A 20,892-nucleotide genomic window follows, 5' to 3' on the forward strand; every position below is an offset into this window, starting at 1 on the left:
TGTGCGTTTCCCACAGCAGAGAGGACGGAGGGGGAACTTCATTATTCTCAGAGCAGTTTTTTTGAGTGATGTGTGATTGTGTTGACAGAGCGGGAATCTCTGTATCTGCAAGAGTAGGGGAGTGAAAGAAAGAGAGAGAGAGAGGGAGAGAGAGTACGCCTGACAGTGCAGTCAGTGGTGAAGTGCTCAGCTTCAAAGCCCTAATCGCTACTGGAAACAGAAGCCATTTCCCAAATCACATTCACACACCCCTCCTCACTCTGTCTCTCTCTCTCTGTCTCTCTCTCTCTCTCTCTTTCAGGGATGTCTCTCTCTATCTCTCATATCTTCCTTTGTTCAGAGTTCACCATTTTACAGTGGCAGTTTCTTCTGTAAATGTCAAACCTGAATGGTGACAGAATAGCAAGTGAAAGATTAGAGGACTCTGAGAGAGGCAGACCTTGTTGAAACAGAGACAAAAAGTACATGTGTATGTGTGAAGTGGAAATGAAAAGAAGGGGAGAAGACAAGTAAGTGGGAAAGAAGAAGAGGCCCGCGGGTTGTTCATTGTGTCTCGGTCCTGAGAACAGTGTCTGACACCATGTATGACATCTAACTGTGATGCCTCTGCCAGCGCGCTGGTGTGTGGGGAATGCACCTGTCAGTTTTCGTTTCAGTGGAGACAGTTATTTGTCTTTTGTTAGATTATCGGTTGTGAGTGACAGACTGGAGAGATCTGAGGTTCGTTAAACTGGGCTTCAACTCACCTGAGGGGCTTCTTTAGTGCAGAGGATACAGTAGATACACTCGACCTCCACATTCCTGCATTGACACTAATTTGGAACATACGTCATGACTTTAAACCAAATGGTATTTAATACCATTAACTATATGGCTATCAGTGCAACAGTTTCTTTACACACCTGTCAAATTTGTATTTGTATGACTACCATTTTACCCATTTATCTTCCACTTGTAGCCGTTTTGAACCATTTATCCACTACTTTTAGCTTTTTCAGTTTCTTTAGCTAACTATTCTGTCCTATACCAATTACTTCCAGTAAAGTATTTCAATTGTTTTTATATAGATTTACCAAGCTACTTGAACTGCTTGTTCCTTTTGATTTTCACATTTTTTTCCATCACATTTAGCCATTTATTTCAACCCTTCATCCATCACTCTGTTACTTTTGGATAACAGTTTAGGCGCTACTTGTTTACTTGCTCACTAATGATGTAATGTAATGCAATGTTTTTTTTTTATCAATTCAGAATTTCTATTCTGTCAAATAAGTAGTAATAAGTACCCTCTGGTAACTGCACAAGTGCCGTCTAGAAGTACCTTTTTCAGAATCACTGTACTAGACTATAATACTGTTCTATTTTTTACTTTTCTTGCATTCAGTCACAATGACTCAGTGATGCTGCTCTGTTATCCATCGGACAGGATCAGGTACACAAGCAACAAAGACATCCAGCTCATGGGAGTCAGTTATGTGCTTGTGTGTTTGTGTAGTCAAGTGTGAGATTATGAGATTATCGGCTCGGAGAAACAGGCGCACTCGAGCCAGGAGAAGTTATGGGATGAACGTTAAGGGAAACCAGAGACGTGGAGGAGGGAAAAGGAAATGAAACAAAATCACATCAGGCCACATCAAGCTGCAGAAAGGTCGAGGTAATATCAACAGGGTGAGGAGATTAAAGTGACAAATAAAAAAAAGCAAGAAAATAATAGAAAAGTGCCAGAGTCTGCTGAGCTAACAGTCAGTTAAGTTAGACTGTTTACATGCAGCTCCTGTTGGATGTGAGCTTGTGCGCATCCCCACATGCACGCTCTTCCTGCCCCCCATGGGTCTCAAGTGTCCCTGCGCTCCAGGTGGGCTTTGCATTTTTAATCGATACTGTCTGTCGTGATTAACACAAGTCTTTTCTCAGAGGCAGAAAGACAGACAGAAGGACCGAGAGAGGAAGACAGAAAGAGAGATGGAAAAATGTCATACACGAGGCAGGGTGTGTGAGTGAGTGAGTGAGTGTGTGTGTGTGTGTGTGTGTGTGTGTGTGTGTGTGTGCGTGTGTGTGTTTGTTTGGTAGTAATGACCCTCTGCCTCTGGGCTCATACTGAGTATGTTTATCTCCCACAGCAGCACCGGGCGAAAATGGACGATGCATCACTGCCACACACACACACACACACACACACACACACACACACACACACACACACACACACACACACACACACACACACACACACACACACAAACACACACACACACACACACACACACACACACACACACACACACACTCACACACACTCCCTCGCTCATTCCATATTACTTACTCCAGTCTCACATTATGTAAAGGCTCTTTCTTCCTATTTCACTCCTCTCTCATTTTCCCTCCCACTTGTGTTGCAATATGCCTATTAATGATGCAGCTAGAGCACCACTGCCAACTTCCTGCCTCTGACAGAGAGAGAGGAGTGTAGTTGTGGTGTACATGCCCTGCTTTGTACCACTCCCTCTAATCTCTCCACCCCTCTGTCTGTGTTGTTTTCCTCAGAGTTAGCCCATGCGAGCAGCGTGTGGACTGAGTGCAGCTGTTTCGTTCAGAGCAGAGCCCAACATGTGAAAAGATGTCTGTTGGAGGTTGTGCTTGTCCCGGTGAGTGCCCGTACTCTCTTTCTCTCTCTTTCTCCCCCTTTTTCCTACTCCGTCTCTGTGCTCAGTGGTGCTGTCAGAAAGATGACTTATGTAAAAGTGCTGCAAAGCCGCCTAGGGCCAGCATCAAGCTGTGTGAGGGTGAGTTTGCGTGTGCACGCGTGTGTGTGTCTGTGAAGCCATGCTACCCTCTCAACACATGTCCTAAAACAAGGTTACAGATTGAGGCTACCACACTCTAGGACTGAGTTGTTCAGTGGACCCTCTCAGTCGCGCTAGCTTGCTGTGCAGCAGATCAATGGCTCTCAAGTTTTGCCACGTACAGAGACACTGAGATATCAATAAGTACCTCACTTGCTGGCTGTTTTGACTCCTTTTCTCAGCTTTATCGAGCCACTTTAGATCTGTATTTCCATTATTTGTGCTCTCACGTGTCAAGAGGAGTTGGCGGACATCACTGCTTACTGGTACAGGAACTGTTTTTCACATTTCTTCCAGGGGCAGAACGTAAAAGTACTTTATTCACTGAAAAATGGTTTAAAGCTAGCCTTTCTTAATGGGTGTAAACCATTAATGAAGGTACTTTCAGAAGATTTAACTAAGGGTTGAATTTGCTTGAAGTTAAGCCGCTGTTTGGATATTAGGGCAGCTCTTTGTCATTGTGACTTTGCATTCCTGCATATTTTGCAGCTGTTAAGCATGGCTTTTTTCTGAAATCAAGATTCTTGAGCTTTAATTAAAGGTTACATAAACTATGGTTTACGGTGTCTCGATCGGTACTCAGTATTCACACTTTGCTCCTGTTACTGAGTCAGAGCAAGAGGAAGGAAATCTAGAACTGTCTGCACATGTCAGTCTTCGGCGAGCAAAATGTTGTTGCCATTTTTATCAACATCTTATAATCTGTTCTCTCTTTCTCTCTCCCATAGAGTCTTTGATCCTGTTTGACTTTGCAGCAATTTCTCTTTAGTGGTACCCCATGGAGAGAAAGCAGGCTACAGAGATGGTTGCCTTGTGCACAGTGAAAGCCTCACAGTGCCAGGGCACGGGGCTCTGTGCAGCACAAGGGAGCAAGTAACACGTAGAAATTGAATCGTAGCATCTGCTCAGGGGATCTCAGAGAGGACAGATTGAATTAGGGTGTCAGTATCATTTTAATGGGGCTGCTCTGATTCATTGGTAGTCGCATATAATATGGAATTATATCAGAGAGGCCGTTACTTGATGTTCTCCTCTCAGATCTTTTCTGTACTATCTCGCTTCCTCGATCCCTCCTGTAGTTTTCCAGGATATCTGCCTCCCTCACTCCCTCTGTTGACAGACTTAACTCTGGAGCAGAAACTTTTAATGACATCCACATGTTCCTTCTTTTAACGGATGTACGGAGAAAGAGGTCGAACCAGAGAGATCCGCCATGTGCATTTTGTGCACCGACATTCAGAAGGTTTTCACAGGTTTACAAATTCAGGCGTGCATACACACCTTCACGAGGCGCCTGCTAGGACAAGTTTAGGCTGGTGGATCTGTCAGATAAACACAAGGCAACATTGATCAACAGTGGTTCGCAGTTTGTCTCTCCCTCGCTGTGAGCGCGCTATAAATCATTATATTTGAAGGCTGGTTTGTTTACATTCTTGTACGATGGTGGATGGAAGATCCTCCCTGTCCCTTTGTGTGTGAAAAACAAACCCTCTCTGATTCTAACGTCACTTTCTCCTTTTTATCTGGTCCCGTTCATCTTTGTTTTGTCATTGGGTCGGTGCATTATAGAACAGGGGAATCTGAACGGAGCGTATTTGCATGTGTGGCAGAACGTGAGTCATAATAAAGAACAGACTTCTCCTGTCTGTCTTGTTCATTGACAACCCTGTGACATCCTGCTGTTGATGTGACTTTGCTGTGAATCAGCCTTTTTAGGGCTTTGTTCCCTGCATGAAGGAGATCCGTCCCAACACAGTGGAGCCAATCACGTCCTTTGTTCCGACTAAATGGTAAAAATAGATTGCCTGTGAGCTGAAGATACCCCCCCCCCCTCTCCATTCTCACATGCACTCAAGCATGCGCTCCCCTCTGCTCGCCACTCTCTCCATCTCTCACCCATCTCACTCTTACCCCTCCCTCTCCCTGCCTTCCTCATCTCACTCTCTCCCCCTCTTCCTCACCCCCACCCCTGTCACTCTCATCCCTCGTTCACTGCCTTTTGCAGTAACAGTGGTAATAGTGGTGTTACCTCATGCAGAAAGTCACATGCTCCTGATTGGAGAAAAAGTGACTTAAAGCAGAGGCAAGATGGCAGCCAAACAGCCAGGGCTTTTTTGATTACCGTTACACAACAACATGACTGCCTCAGCTTTATCTCGCTGCGCTGAAAGCTCTTTTTTTCCCCTTTTTCACTTCTTCTCCTCGTCCCCTCCTCTCTCTACCCTAGCGAGTCTCTCAGATCTTGTTTGCTAGATCAAAATGGCTGTGTGTGCAGAGACAGAGAGAAAGAAGGAATGCGTGGGAGAAAGAGATGCTGGGGAGTCAGAGAAATGAAAGGGGGGTGGGGGGTGGGGGGGGGATGCAGAGTGGAGACGTGCTGTAGTGATGTCACATCTGCTGCAGGCCGACAGGATGGCAGAGGAAAACTGGCATGTGCCACAGCCCGGAGGAGGGGGGGATGAGTAGAAAACTAAATGTGTGGGAAGGGAAAATGATTTTCTATCAAATCACACCTTTATTTGTGGGAGAGTTGCAAGCCACAGAGTCTTTAAAACCATGAAAGCAGGTTTGGTACAGAGGTGGAAAGCAACAGGGCTCAGACAACAAAAGGTGTGAGGACAGCTGCAGTTATTTGAAAGCTTTGTGCCATATCGCTGTACCACCTGTGTAAGTGCGACTGTTGTAATTGTAAATTTAACACATTATCTACCAGATTTATATATTTTTTCCACAAGATTTATGAATGTACCTGCCTGTTTGAGCTGGTTGGTGTCAAAGATGAATTGTGCAAACTTGATTTGATAAAGGGTATGCAAATGATGTCATTTTGTTAAAGGGATTTCTACCATTAAGCAGAATGTATATAGTGTTTCCCTAAAGACTGAAAATCAGTGCATCAAGAATTGACGATGTCAGAAATTGGAGGTGGAGTTGGTGAGTTGGTCTGTTTTATGTGGAATTAGGGACTGACTCATCGCTTACAGAATCTGTGTTTGAGATGGGAAGTGTTCAGGTTTTCATGTTTTGAATGAGGTAAAATGTCCTCATTCCAGTGAATACAGGGTTTGGGTCGTAGTTGTTACATTATTCACTGTCTGTGGAGCCACTTCAAAGATGAATCTCTAAATAACATCATCTCAGTGTATATATACTATTTTAAGATAGAAAACTGATTATACTATCTCAGTATAAACAATTTGCAAGGCTTTATTAGGCCAAATGGGCATTTTGATAGCTAGCACGGTTTTCACAATATCAGTTTACGTTAGGTTTCAGACTGTTTCTGACTTCATAATGGGTGTGTATGGGACGGCATGTTCAGAGTTAGAGTCAGCAGGAACAGGGAAGTAGAAAAATATATGCTGATCGAAGACATATCACTTTGGACTTCTGGACGTAAACGAAAAATGTAAATCCTGTTTTTTATGGGGGCTTTTTCATAACACATTATAGAAGTGTGTTTGGGTGACATATTTTTTCAGGACATGTCATATCACTGCCTGGGTGGTGGCACAATGACAAAATGACCAAAAAAAATACCAAACCTTGTTTTGTTGCACCAGATCCTATCTGTCAACAATAGACTAACTGTGCCTGGATTCAGATCAGTGACCTCTGTAATGACAAGCGTCCACAGCACCGGCCTTCCAGCAGACATTCACACACTAGCTTCGTTTTGTTATCCTTCATCCTTCTTTATCTCGAACACATGCTGTCTGACATGCTCCTGTCACAGCCACAGTTGCATCCTCTCGTCGCAGTCTGTGTCTGCTGCCACGTTGCTATCGCTACCAGTCAGGTGTCACAACAGTTTCCCTGACAGGCTTGCGCTTCCACCGTGGCGTCTAGAAAAGCCACGACAGGAATCTGAACACGCCAGCTCTCTCTTCAGATTTCCTCACCGCTGCTTCTCTCTCTGTCATACATTTGCGTACAGACAGAATACGCTGGAACAGTTTTGGAAAATGCTGTCAAGGCATGTTTACTTGTGTCTGTTGTGTGGCCTGTGTGGCGTCTATTAATACTTGCTTACAGCTCGCCTCAGTTTCTTTATCAAGGTCAGTTTTTTTGTAAAAGTTGACTAACTGTAACAACATTTGAGTAATAAAACAGATAATCAAAAATCTATTTTATATTTTTCTGTATAACAATGCATGGAAGGCATCTCAGTGTAAATGCTGTCCAGCTTTGCATAAAATAATACATGCAAATTGGTCTTAGTAGCTAGGGATCTATAAATACACGAGCGTGTGTGTAGTGCAAGACCAGTTTTCCAGTGACTAAAATAGTTCTTGTGTGTATGACTGCCATTTACTGTAATGTTATCACTGCCTACTAGTCCTACTTGCCAGGTCTGTGTATTCGTGTGTACTAAATGTGACTACAACTCAATAGTGAATACAGATGATATAGAATCTAATTTTTAGGGCCGAAACACTGAAACACAAGCAGACTTTCTTCAGATGCCTCAGTCTTAACAAATCAGCTCTATTCTGCATGTAAAAGTTAATGATTGTTATAATCACGTATCATACTACATGATACATTTGAGTATTAAAATAACATGTTAGTTGTGAATAGTGTCCATTCATTTTATTGTATTCTTCTACAGTATTTTCACAAAATAAAGGTTTTTGTTAAAGTGCTAAGGACAGCAGTGGTATAGCCATTCTTGAAAAAAATAGCAGTATTTTACAATAAATCCAGAATGAATACTTTGTTCGCCAGTTTGATCTCTACTGTATAGTCTATCCTGAAGCATGAGGATGTTTGCAGCATTTACCAGCAGAGGGAGATGCTGTTCTGTCACATCTCTTCTTGTGTCAGTCCATCAACAGTGAACAGACAGCAGACTGTGGAATTGTTAGCTCTGGACCTAAGGCTTTCTTTTATTCACCCTGTATCTGTTTAATAATTCATCTTTTGTCACAACTACAAAGCCAACTCTCCAGGCAATTACTAGAAATAGATTTTAAGTTGTATATTTCCCCCCAAATCAAACCAATGATGTAGCCCACGCCCCACAGTCCACACCAGATATGTTTTTGGTACTCTCCTCCAATCTGAACACTGAATGCAGGCTGCAGATGATGCCGTAAATCTCTGTCTGACGTGGGGTTTATGCAATAAGTGACTGTTGTGGGTCAGACGTTTTTACTGTCTCTGTGAAATGCATTGCTTCACTTCTCTCATCTGCTCTCCCGGCTTATATAATTCTACGAACTGACTGGCAGCTTTAGTGAAAGCTTCAACAAATTGAGCTTTAAATGCACTTTGAAACCACAAAAGGTCTTCCGGGCTTCAAATATATTGCTTGTAAACATTAGAGTGGTCATTGATTAAAAGTGAGGCTGCAGATTAAACCCTTACATAATCTGGGGCTCGGGGCTATGGCCTAAAGGATTTGAGTCATCAACCAAGTCAGTCACTTTTCATAAGTCTTTACAAAATTGGCTTGAAAAAAAAACAGCCTTACTAGTTGACTAGTGTTTGTCGCAGTGTAAGCAGAACGTCTGAATCACACTCTTTTTTTTTCTTTTTGGGATTGTTACAATCAGGACCGACTTTACAGTAATGGATGGCCAGTGTTAGTTCCAGCAGCCCTATCACTTTATTCTTCTTGACTAATTATTTGACTGAATTAGGTCAATGCTCCCCCAAAGGTTTTACAGGATAATATTATTGATATTTATCTAACCGTTAATACCACAATAATGTAACCACTCCACTTCATTCTCATCTTTTCTATGTACATAACACCTCTCGATTCCCTTTCTTTTCCGTTGTATATAGCTAATTTACTCTTGAATTCTAATATTGTTATACTCCTTTTAATTGTTTTAAAGTTGTACTCCATAAGATTTTCATCTATTTAATTGTCTTTTAAGTTAATATCACACCTGATTGCTGTCAATACATAACAATTGTTTATATTTGAAATTCAACCCTTATGTTACTTCTTATAAAATATGCTGAGATATACTGAGGGTCTACTGTACTTGTAGGTCCAAGACATTCTGTCTTCAAGGCAGTCTTAATCTCTCCTAATAGACATTGCTGGCATCTGACTTTATTATACACCTTGACATTTTAAAGACTGTATTTGTCACAGGTCATAAATATTAGAGCAGAGTGATAATGTGTATCTGAGGGCATCACGTCTGACTTGCAACAATGATGAAACATTGTAAAGTGAATTTCTTAAACTGCATTTATCCGCAAGTTATCATGAACAAGTCAAGAATACTTCAATTTGATAGAATGGTAAAGAGGTGAGAGTAAACATTAAACCTAATTGACACAGTGTGAACAGGTTCAATGAAGAGCTGGGACAAGCAGAATATGAGCCCTGAGGTTGTGTGGAGTTGGCTCATTCATTCATGTTTTATTCAGTTTTTATTTCTTTATTTAAGAAGAAGGACAGTTTATATCAATGGACATTCTTAAAAATGTAAATGCACCCGAGTCAGCTTAAAGGTTAGTTTTGATCTGCAGTCCCTTCGTCTGCTGTTAATGGGCATCCTAAAATAAAACAACATAAAGAATCCAACATGTACATCAGATAAAAGCACATTACAATATAGTCTAAAAAAGCACATCTGTACATATATAAAACAGACAAATGAATGACATCAGGGGAATAACAAATGGATCAGTGTTGGCATCGTTGGTCATGCCTAGCCATTTCTGGGCCTTAAACTTAAAGGAGTGATATGATGGGGACTCTCTTATTGTTTGTGGTGCTGTATTGCATTGATGTGCTGCATGCCCCTGATGGAAAACACAGTTTTTCTCAGTGGGATTGTGCACTCCCCCCTAACTGCACCTCAAGTAACTCTGTTGCTAGTAGTTCAATGTTCATCCGTAATAGCTGCGTGTGGGGCAAAATATGCTGATAATTGTTCCTCTTAATGGGGACCCACTTTATACCTCTCTGGGGGCCACTGAAACTCGTAGGGGTGCTGGACAAGAATAAGACAAATTGGGTCCTTGGCTGTCTGGAGGCAGGCCTGTGTGTGCTGGGATGGGCGGGGCCTGGAGGAGGCGGGGCCTTTGTGTTTTTTTTTTGTGTCTCGGCTGGCAGGAACAAAGGGTCCTGTAGTAGTAGTAGATAGATAGCATCGACCCCCCCAAACAAATTACATTTAAAACATTTAGTTGGGGATTGCAAATTGACAGGAACCAGGGAAACTAGCTGGAGTGTTTTACTTTCCATCGCTTACCGTCTTGTTTTGGGACCGTAGGACTACCGTATTATCATCAACGGTCGGAGCTGGAGCTTCTTTCACCGTCCAGCCGCTCCGGCTAGCAGCGAGGCTAGCTGGCTAGAAAACACCGAGCGGAGGTTGTTGAGCAACACCGCGGTTCGGTGGACCTTTTCTCTGCAGGTAACTCAAACAGCCACGCTACTTAGACAGCACCCACTGGTTCACAATGACACCGCTGCAACTGCTCGTAAACAAGCACGGGGGAATATAAGTGGACGGCGGTGATAGCTGTAACGTTAGCTTAGCAACTAGCTAGGTTAAATAGCTTAGCAACCGTCATCTGCAGACGGTTAATGAATGCGGCCCTGCGGTCCAGCTCCTGTGGGTTAAAGTGAACACTGGCTTATTTTTTTAATGTGCATGTCCACAGAGAGCAATATGTTTACACCAGTTAGCAATGCAAATGTGCTGGCACTCTTCACAAATTGCTTTGGATGTGTTATTGGCCGAGGGCCAGCCTCTGGATGCAGCTCTATTGTTTGCAAATGAAGACTTTGGGTGGAGTGAACTGCACCGAAGTCTCACTATTTAAAGTTCACCTTAATCAAATTCTTCTATTAAAGGGTGCTTACTGTGGTCATTCATCTGTTTTTCAAACTCAGGATGCGCTTTTAATCATGCCTTTCATATATGCCTGGGTCGTGACATTTTTAAATACATCCGTAATAGTCCACAGATGTAGACAGTGACAGGGCCAGTTTCAGTGTGTGTGTTGGTGGGAATAAACCATGTCAGCATTTCTGTACAATGCATGTTTCTGAACGTGGAGGCATTATGATTTATTGTAGAAAAGACCCCCACTCTTATTTGTTGCAGTGTAATTTGTGTTTGTCACAATGTGCACTAGATTGAACAAAGACTCAACATATGTGGTTGAAAACTGTCTGGGGCTAATGGCTGGTGGTGTTGGGTAAGTGGTGGTGGTGGTGTGGGGGGTCAGAGGGATGCATAAAGAACAATTGTTTGGAGCAGGTTCACCCACAGCTATGGGGAGGAGAGGATGACCTGCCGTGACTCTTATGCGTAAACTGAAGCAAAGGGAGTAAAGGGGGAGAGTAAATGAAGGAGGAGTTGTAGTTGTTAAGGGAGTGGAGTCTGGGGTTCTTAGGAAGGACGGACAGATCAGAGTTCACACAGGCATACTTAACCCAAGCCCATGCCTTTCTCCCTCCATTTGTAAGAGTAGTCTGGAGTATTCTGCCTATGTCCATTCACCAAAAGTGATGTGAAAAGATACAGCTCTGTTAGATTTAATCCCGCTTTAGTGGGCCAGCGTTTCCCCTCCCCTGCCGGTTTTAATTTGGTACAATCTCCATTTTATATGCCGAACTGATAGTGACGGAGGGTTGTGCATCAATAGTGGCTTATTAAAGCAACAAATTAACATTACTTCCTTCAGGTGCCTGTTGGGAATATCGAGTTTACAAACAGGGTGCGCTTAAACTACATTATCAAACAGTCAATATTTTCTATTATCTCAACATTACGATAATGTGTATGACATTTTCTCTGTCTGTGCTAAAAAGTAGTGACGCTCTGGATAGGTTGTGATGTGCCAGTGTGGGGCAAATTCAGGGGTTGTTTTTCCTCATCATCCCGGTCTGTCTACTTGGGTATAAAAACATCACAGACCTAATTACATGCAGCCGCTGTCTGTGTGAGGTCTCCTTGAGTAGAGATCCAGATTAGATGTGTTCTCAGAGCCCTGAATTGTTTGAGCATGAATGCCGTATCTGGATAGACAAGGGTTAACAACAGCAGAGTAGCAAGTGGGGGGATGGGCAGAAGAGGCATGTTTAGGATCACATGGAGCTATACAGAGCAAAGGGTTTCCTATAATGTTACGGATGGTACAAGAACACAAAGAACATGCCAGACCTTCTCCTCTGCGTGTTCCCTCCCTCCTTCTCCCATTTCACTGATTATTTTCTCAGATTTCTGCAGGCTAATAAATATTGCTGTTTTTTTTTCTCATGAGGATTTGTTTTCTTGTCCATTTACCAGATTGAAGATGCATTAGATAATGAAAGCGGCAGGGAATTGTTTTGGCAGCATGCTTTTTATTTGAGTAAATCTCAACAAAATCATCCAGCATTAGATTACTTTGATGATGCTGTGATTTGAATGAGCTAAATCTAAAGTAATCTAAATCTCCTCTAAATCTCTGCTCTTTTTTTCTCTTCCTCTGCTGTGTACTTGTGTGCAGGCTGTTCGTCAAAGTCATTCAAGCTGTACTCTCCTAAGGAGCCCCCCAACGGCGGCAGCTTCCCCCCCTTCCACCCAGGCGCTATGCTGGACAGAGATGTGGGGTAGGTCTTGGTTATACTGTCAGGACATGAGAATTTTTGTCAAATTGAAGAAAATATCTAAAACTAGGGCACCTCTTGCATTAATTCTGATAGTTCCTTTTTACATCTTGCAAGCTAAAAATGTTGTCATTTGTTGTCTTGACAGATACATTTACTAAGAATACAACTTGTATTTTTAGATGCTGATTGTTTTTATATAAATAATAATCTGTACTGATGTTTTATGGCTTGTATCTTTGTGCAATCTTCAAATTGCACTGTTTGATCATCCTATCTTTGATTGTGATATTGGAATAAAATCAAATGCGAGTTTATTACACAGACGCAGACTGGCATTATAAGTTTGGCCTTAATCTCCCGATATAGGTCATTTATATCTCAATAATAATACATATCACGATAAAGCATGTTTTGTGGTTATTGCTGATGTTTGAATTGTTTGTTCCCCCTAGGCCCACACCCATGTACCCCCCATCATACATGGAGCCAGGAATGGGGTGAGTACACTGGAGCTAGTGCATTGCATAGTGAACTTAAAGTCTTGGTTTGTCCTTGCTCAGAAGTAATTTATAAAGCCTTTATACTCCTACTCTCCATTTATTTTGAAACACATTGGCATTAAATTCTCCTGTAATTAAGTTAAGTTCGAGACTGCTCGTGGCCTATGTCAATTAGTATGTGCTTTGGGTGTGAAGCACCTCAAGAGTGTTGAATCTCCCTGTTTTCTGCTTCAGGAGACCCACACCGTACGGGAACCAGACAGATTACCGGATATATGAGCTGAACAAAAGGCTACAGAATTGGACAGAGGTGAGAGTCGCTTCATCATTCAAAATGTCTAATTTTCAGCTTGTGATTACAATCTGTAGTGCTACATTCTGCAGCTCCTTTGAACTACTCACTGTTGCCATGTTTTCAGATTGTCCCTCCCAGCTGCTGTTTATGTTGCTAACCATGCTCAGGATTTTGTAGGAAATTAAGCCTGAGAATGCACTAACTTAATTTACATTCAGGCTCTAATAGGATTATCTGATCAACCTGGCTAAAACGTAATTGGAGTGCCAACTGTTTATATGCCTGAACGCGCAACTGAGTGGCTGTAAGGAGCCACATTTATGTTACTGTCAGTCGGCTGCACACTAACCTCTGTAAATCGCTGGGATTTTAACTACAATTTAGGACTATGTCCAACAAAACACCTGTAGTCTGAATCGCAGTATGCCTTTATTAAGGAAGTTCAGTTCAGTTTTGTTTACACTTCTTCAATGCACCAACAAAATATTTACTCAGCCTCTCTTCTTTAAAAGCACCTGCATTGATGTTGATGAATATCATGAAGCGTTCACATCTGTTTTCGTTTGATTTGCGAACTTCCTGTGTTTTACGTTAACCAGATTGTACAGAAGAGTTGGAATGTTATCGAAGTGGTACATTTGAGGAAACTCAACTTCTTCTTCTTTTTGAGTTGTTTCAGTCAACCATTATGTTTATGTATATGTAACTTCTTTATCTATTTATAGCGACACTATTTTAATGGAGAACAATGCATTTAGTCTGTGTCCTCTTCCAGTATTAGACTTAAATGCTATGTTTTATTTTATTGTGATTATATGAAGAGGTCATTTGTCTCTTGTATCATTTTAACAAAGTTGTGCATGCAGATTTTAAGGAATGACAATTGAGATGAATGGTTCTTCCTCTGCTTTCAGGACTGTGACAATCTGTGGTGGGATGCCTTCACCACTGAGTTCTTTGAGGATGACGCCATGCTCACCATCACTTTCTGTCTGGAAGATGGACCCAAACGATACAGTAAGAATAATCACTGAAAAATCATAATGAAATAAAATGCTGATGCTTATTTGTATTTTCAGGTTCTATTTGTAAATATTAAGACAGTGTTCCTTTTTTAATTTCAGTAACCTATTGTATGTAATGTGTATCTCATCTTCAAATGTCCACATGTTTTATATATCTTTCAGAATAACTTGTACATTTTTATTTTCATTCATCAAGATTGGAATACAAGTGTCTGTTCTTAATTTGATCCTTTTCATGTCTCCGTCAGAATTTGCTACTATACTCACACACACCTTCCCTACGTGGGTGATTCAGATGTCTTTTATACTGATCATTTTTATCTATTAATTTGATTTATTGAAAAAGTTCTCTTTTTTTTTTGTGCAGCCATCGGCAGGACGCTGATTCCACGATACTTCCGAAGTATTTTTGAGGGGGGCGCCACTGAGCTGTTCTATGTTTTAAAGCACCCAAAAGAGTCCTTCCACAGTAACTTTGTGTCTCTTGACTGTGACCAGTGCACCATGGTGACCCAGAACGGCAAACCCATGTTCACACAGGTACAGATAATGTCACACTGGATGAAAAATGTATAGCCTTTTCTCCACTTTTTGTAACTTGTGCTTAGGCTTCTAACTTGTCACACTTCTGTTCTGTGGATAAGGTTTGTGTGGAGGGCCGCCTGTACCTAGAGTTCATGTTTGATGACATGATGAGGATCAAGACGTGGCACTTCAGCATCAGACAACACAGAGAGGTCCTACCAAGGAGCATTTTGGCAATGCATGTGAGTACCGGTCTCAAATAATGACACACTCGCACTCAAATGCACATTCTATACATGCGCTTATTCATCACACCCCATTCAACCCAATCACGCAGGATCCCCAAATGCTCGATCAGCTGGCTAAAAATATCACCAGATGTGGGTTGTCCAACTCCACGCTCAACTACCTCCGTGTAAGCGAATTTCCTTGTTTTTCTTTTTTGATCGGCCATTGAATTAACCTAAATTGTACAACAACCCGTTAACACTCCTTCATGACTGTTTGGTTCCTCTTCATCCACCCTACAGCTATGTGTGATATTGGAGCCCATGCAAGAGTTGATGTCAAGGCATAAGACCTATAGCTTGAGCCCCAGAGACTGCCTGAAGACTTGCCTTTTCCAAAAGTGGCAAAGAATGGTAGCACCTCCAGGTAATGCGCACACATCTTGAAATTGCCATTGGTATTAATGATCTTGTTGCCCTTTCACATTAATTAGGCTGTTGAGTACCCACAAACAAATCCAGGTGCAATTGGATGACAGTACTTAATCTGCAACAGGTGTAGAAACAACAGATTTCCAGAGACTTAAATTGACAATTATGAAACGCTTACTCTCCCTTTCTCTACTTGTAGCTGAGCCAGCCAGACAAGCTCCAAACAAGCGGCGGAAAAGGAAGGTGTCCGGCGGAAGCACGGTGAGCTCCGGCGGAGGCAACAATAACAACAGCAACAGCAAAAAGAAGAGTCCAGCCAACAGCTTTTCACTCTCCAGCCAGGTACCTGTAAGCATTACGTCTACTTGACCTCTTTCTGCCCCTCCAAGTTCAGCTGAGCAAGACATTGGAGGATAAGACAGAGGGTGGATGGGGTTGAGACAAAGGCAAGGGGGTTAGAAAGTTATTTGTGGGTGTAAGGGGGTGGTAGCTGGGGTTGTTTGTGAGTAGGTCCGGCAGCAGGTCAGGATTAGAGATGGCATAGGGAGGCTTCTGGAGGTAGGGTTTGGATACAGGTGTGATGGGGGGAATAGGGGTTGCTTTCTGTAATTCTTCTGAGGATGAGTAGATTTAGTTAGTAGACCCCCTGATATGAACCAGTGATGGGCAGTCCCTGGTCCTCTGGGGCCCCAGGTTTATATAGAGGGGTACAAGTGACCTCATTAACAATGAAATGGTTCAAATATTTTGGGGCCATGGGGTAAGGTTACACTGCTGTGATTTCCAGTTTCCAGCAGGACAGTTAGGTTTTCTCTCTAAATCCGCGGTATCATCTTGGTTTTAGAGTTACCACTTAGTCTATCAGAGTATACGATTCACACAGCACATCTGTCTTTGCTTACTTGGTTGCTTGATTGTGCGAACGAGACCCGAGTTGGAATGGAACCCTTCCTCCCCCTCCCTGATGCAGCACTCAAGGATCAGGGGTGCCCACTGCTGGCCAGTAGGGAGGGCCCCATGTCCCTGGTTCTTGGAACAGGGGCAGAGAGTCAGGGCCACATGGACCACTGAACTGTCAGAGTAGATGCCATGACAACATATTGTCCTGTTGTGACTGGGTTAAGAATGAGAGGGCACTTAATACATTAGGTCTTAAGTACTCCCTTGGTCTGTAAAACTTACCTTGAAGTATCAATTATAATGCATTTCATGAGTAAAAATGAATTTCTAAAGCTGGACTTGAACCAAGTTAGATCGCACCTAAACCCTAGTCAAGAATCGCTTCAGTTACAACTCGTCCGTGCAGCCAGTCATTCCGCGCACCCCCCTCTATTATGGGGATAATATGTACCGGCCCTTGCTGTCCCCTTTAGGACGTGATGATGGTGGGAGAGCCCACTCTGATGGGAGGGGAGTTTGGTGACGAGGACGAGCGTCTGATCACACGGCTGGAGAACACGCAGTTCGATGGGGCGAATGGCCTGGAGGATGAGGACAGTTTCAACAGCTCGCCTGCACTGGGGGCACACTCGCCCTGGAACAACAAGGCTCCCTCCAGTCAGGAGAGCAAGAATGACAACTCCCAGTCGTCCCAGTAGAGCGCTGAGGTCCCAGCCAGCCCCTTTTTTCATGCTTAAATCCTACTGGGATCCACCTGAGCCAACACACTAGCGAGAGCAGTCAGAGAGGGTGTCCTCGAGCACTTGTGTTCAATTGATTTTGTTTGTTTTGTTCCCTCATGTTCTTTTTAAGACGAAAAGAGAGTGATTAGGAAAAGGGACAATAGCTGATGGACTTATAAAGCTCTTTGCTGTCACATGAAGGACAGGGTCAGCAGAATCCCTCTCGCTCCCTCACATTGTTGCACATGATCAGTGGTGCTCAGCCTTGGCCCTTGTCTGCTCGGCTCCAGTCAGTCCTCTTAGAGGTGTGGTGAGACTGGCGGGGTGGCGGCATGTGTGCATGTGTCCTTAACCCCACCCCCATCATCGCTCACCACAGTGTTTGAGCCAAAGTTGGCATGTCCTGTTATCCGAGTGCTCGCCATGGCGACCGTGTCAGTGGGTTCTTGTTCCAACCTCGGGTCTCTCAGGCGTGCGTTCTCCTTGACGACGCACCCCGTTGTTTCTGTTGTGCTCATGTCACAGGGAAGAAATGCTTAGCTTTTATTTAACTTATTTTTTTGCAGGCTGCAGAAAACTGTGTGCACTCTTAGTATCAAAATTCAACGTTCGGTTTTTAAAAACTCAATTATTTGTTTTTGTAGGACCTGGTTGGAACAAAAACCTGTACAGTGCCGGAGCTTGAGGACCGGAGTTGAGAACCACTACGCTAAATCAAAACACCCACACACACACACACACACACACACACACACACACACACACACACATACACATATACACGTACACACACACATACACACACACACCCACCTACCTACGACATAAAACATTGAGGTACTGGAGAGAGGTGATACGCAGCATGTCTGGACCAGAGCACCAGATGCTACAGAAGTGTGTTTTCATTTTCTATGTTTTAGACTTGTTTTGAATTGTTTTTATTTTTGTAAACAATTTCTAAAAAATGAACAGACAAGCAAGCAAACAAAAACACCCCAGAATATTCTTTGCACTGTTTTCCACTATTAACCCCAATCTATTTTTCTTATGAATCAACGGTGTATTTTTTTTTTCTTTTCTATTTTAATGTAAGAACTGTAAAACATCTGAAACCTACAGAATATTAATGTAAACGTATTGCTGTTTGATCATTCTTATTGTGATGGGTATAACTTCCATGTAAGTCTGTGCTTAATATGTCACCCATCTGTGTCAGCCATCACACTGTCATCAGGTCCATTGGCTTCAGTGCTAGAAACTGTGAGAACAAGGCTGGTGTTTTAATACTGTACGCCATCTTGTTTCAGTCCAAAGCAGCACACTGGAAACCATTTTCTTTATTAAATCTCCATCCAGCGGCTGGTTTGGTTCTGTTGACTTGTCCTTGCAGAATTTGTTTGCTTTGTCTTGAAATCTCTTATCTGGGGTCCTCTCTTGGAAGAACATAATGACAGAAAACTTCTCAAATTTGCTACTCACAAATATTTTAAAAAGTTTTGACAGGATTGTAAAATAAGAAGAAAAAGACTTTTGTATTAACTTAAGTTTCCCAGAAATGTTTTTAATCACAATTAAGAAAGCTGCAGACCAAGGAGCTACATGTAAAGATTCTTTAGATATTGATTACACTGTGCTGTTTTATGTTTTATGACGAATAATTTTGTTGGCTTTACTCATCATGTTTGTGTCTGTGCTTGTATATTTTTAGGTAGTGATTTCTGTAAAAGTTATTCTACGTATCCCTCCTTAGAATTATGAGAAACTCAATCTAATGTAAAGAGATAAAAAGCCTCTTAAAAGTTTTTTTAAACGTGATTTTTAATGGTACAATCACTGATAAAAAGAATTTTGCCCTCATTTTAGCAAACTGTATTTATTTTTCTATGTATTGACATTCTGTTTAGGTCCAACCCACCTGTACTATACTCATGATATATGGAGGAGTTGGTGGGGCTGCTGAGTCAGTTAATGTTAACACAGGTCACGCCATTACTTGTTTTTTGACATGTGACTCCCAGGGTCATTCTGGCCAGTTTATCGCAATGGTTCAGTATGTTCACATTAAAGAGATATTTAATGGCTATTTTCTGTTGTTGTGGGTACCTAGTCTACCAGAAAACTTATCAGATGCAATGAAAACCAATAAATAACCACATTTAGAGAAAACAATAACCTCTAAGTCATCCTTTTTTCCCCCCTGTTAAGTTGCTCTATTTTTTTGGTGAGTCATGTGCTTGTGAAGAGCCTCATCAAAGTTTATATTTCATTAATGGAAATATGCTGACCATTGACATTACATCATATTCTGGCGAAAAAGGACTCACTGGGCTTGATTATTATTATTATTTTTAGCTGCTGTGTCAGGGTTTCCTCTTTACGTACATATGATGCAAAGCGTGGGCACCCAGCTGACAGCTATTGGATAGTAATGTGCAGACTCTCCCAGTAGGTGTCTCCCAGAGCCCCAAAACAGCAGCCTGTTAGAAATTCCTCCATCATTATATCTGACTTAATCCCCACCGAGCTGCAGTTTAAATCCTTACTCATTGTCTCTAGCACCCCTAGTCTACTTTTGTGGTGTATCTACTCAGCAGGCCGACACAGAATTGAATATAGGGGAAACTTTTCGACACTCTGTGTTTCCTAAGTTGACATAATTTAAGGAATAAGGGTTTGTGATATGCGAGACAGAGCTGAAATGGTAATTCACCCATAGCTGGCTCCTGTAGCACCTCACCATAGGGGTGATTTTATATCTATATTTTTTGCCAGGTTTCTGTCATTGATAATTCATGTATGTATCAATAAAGATGAATTTTCACTGAAAAAAACTTGTTTTTTGTTATTGGACTCAGATGTGATGATTATTGATTTAAAAAAAATACTTATTTTTGATGTGAAGATGTTCTTTTAATCAGAAATAACCCCAACAAAATACAATCACACAAAACAGACCTTAAAAAACACCCAGGGGGAAACAGTTACTCAAGTGTGCTTTGGCAAATCGGTCCTCTGTAAATGATTTGAGTCACCAGCTCTCAAAGAAAACATGGTCCAAAACAGTTTATCTTGCCATGCAAAATGGACACGAGCTGTGCCGAACACAGTTTACTGAATTTTCTTATTGAAACAAAGTTTCAAGTAGAATGTGAGCAAGACATTGTGGCTGTTGTTTCCGCGTTAATAAAGGACAAGGACAATTCACAGTGTGACCTATTTGCCGGTTTTGTGTTTTCAGTTATTCATCCTTCCTTGGTAGAGCAGAGCTAATGTGGCAGATGGCAGGCTTGTTTGCAGGCTTGAAAAGAGAGATGACAGAAATTGTGACAATAGCAATGTATGTAATAGATACCCAGATAATATAAAGCACTGAGCTGGTGAATCAAACAGGCAACAGAAAGGGAAAATGGAGACAGGATAGCAGAGTGTTGACACCTCTGATAAGTTCATGTTTGTACCTAAAAGTACATTTTTCAAAGCTGTTCCATAACAGGCGAGCCATGGGCTTCAGATGTTTACCTTTTGATCCAACAAAAGCTACAAAGTAGTGTCTGGTATTTACACATGGACACAAAATCTGGACCGTGGGATCTGCATGTGTGATAAATTCATCAACTTAAAGGGATAGTTCTGAATTTTTGAAGTGGGTTTGTATAAGATAAGAGCAGCACACTGGAAACCATTTTCTTTATTAAATCTCCATCCAGCGGCTGGTTTGGTTCTGTTGACTTGTCCTTGCAGAATTTGTTTGCTTTGTCTTGAAATCTCTTATCTGGGGTCCTCTCTTGGAAGAACATAATGACAGAAAACTTCTCAAATTTGCTACTCACAAATATTTTAAAAAGT

General features: G+C 42.0%; 1 protein-coding gene across 4 annotated transcripts; it reads left to right on the forward strand.

The window, feature by feature from the left end:
- Positions 1 to 2,511: 2,511 nt before the first annotated feature.
- ldb1a (LIM domain binding 1a) lies at positions 2,512 to 19,877 on the forward strand. 4 transcript variants are annotated; one of them, XM_083923405.1, is made up of 11 exons: positions 2,512 to 2,645; positions 12,318 to 12,420; positions 12,873 to 12,917; positions 13,155 to 13,230; positions 14,130 to 14,232; positions 14,608 to 14,780; positions 14,885 to 15,007; positions 15,103 to 15,180; positions 15,296 to 15,419; positions 15,624 to 15,772; positions 17,691 to 19,877. In XM_083923405.1, the coding sequence occupies exons 1-11, from the start codon at positions 2,618 to 2,620 to the stop codon at positions 17,742 to 17,744; spliced, it is 1,056 nt and encodes a 351-aa protein (XP_083779531.1). In that variant the 5' UTR covers positions 2,512 to 2,617; the 3' UTR covers positions 17,745 to 19,877. The 4 variants fall into 4 exon arrangements, with proteins under 4 accessions (XP_083779531.1, XP_083779532.1, XP_083779529.1 ...); XM_083923406.1 differs by having other exon boundaries at positions 15,624 to 15,766; XM_083923403.1 differs by lacking the exon at positions 17,691 to 19,877 and adding an exon at positions 16,798 to 17,651.
- The last annotated feature ends 1,015 nt before the right edge of the window (positions 19,878 to 20,892 follow it).

The sequence above is a fragment of the Echiichthys vipera genome (genome assembly GCF_963691815.1).
Source record: "Echiichthys vipera genome assembly, chromosome: 11".
Classification (NCBI taxonomy): Eukaryota; Metazoa; Chordata; class Actinopteri; order Perciformes; family Trachinidae; genus Echiichthys; species Echiichthys vipera.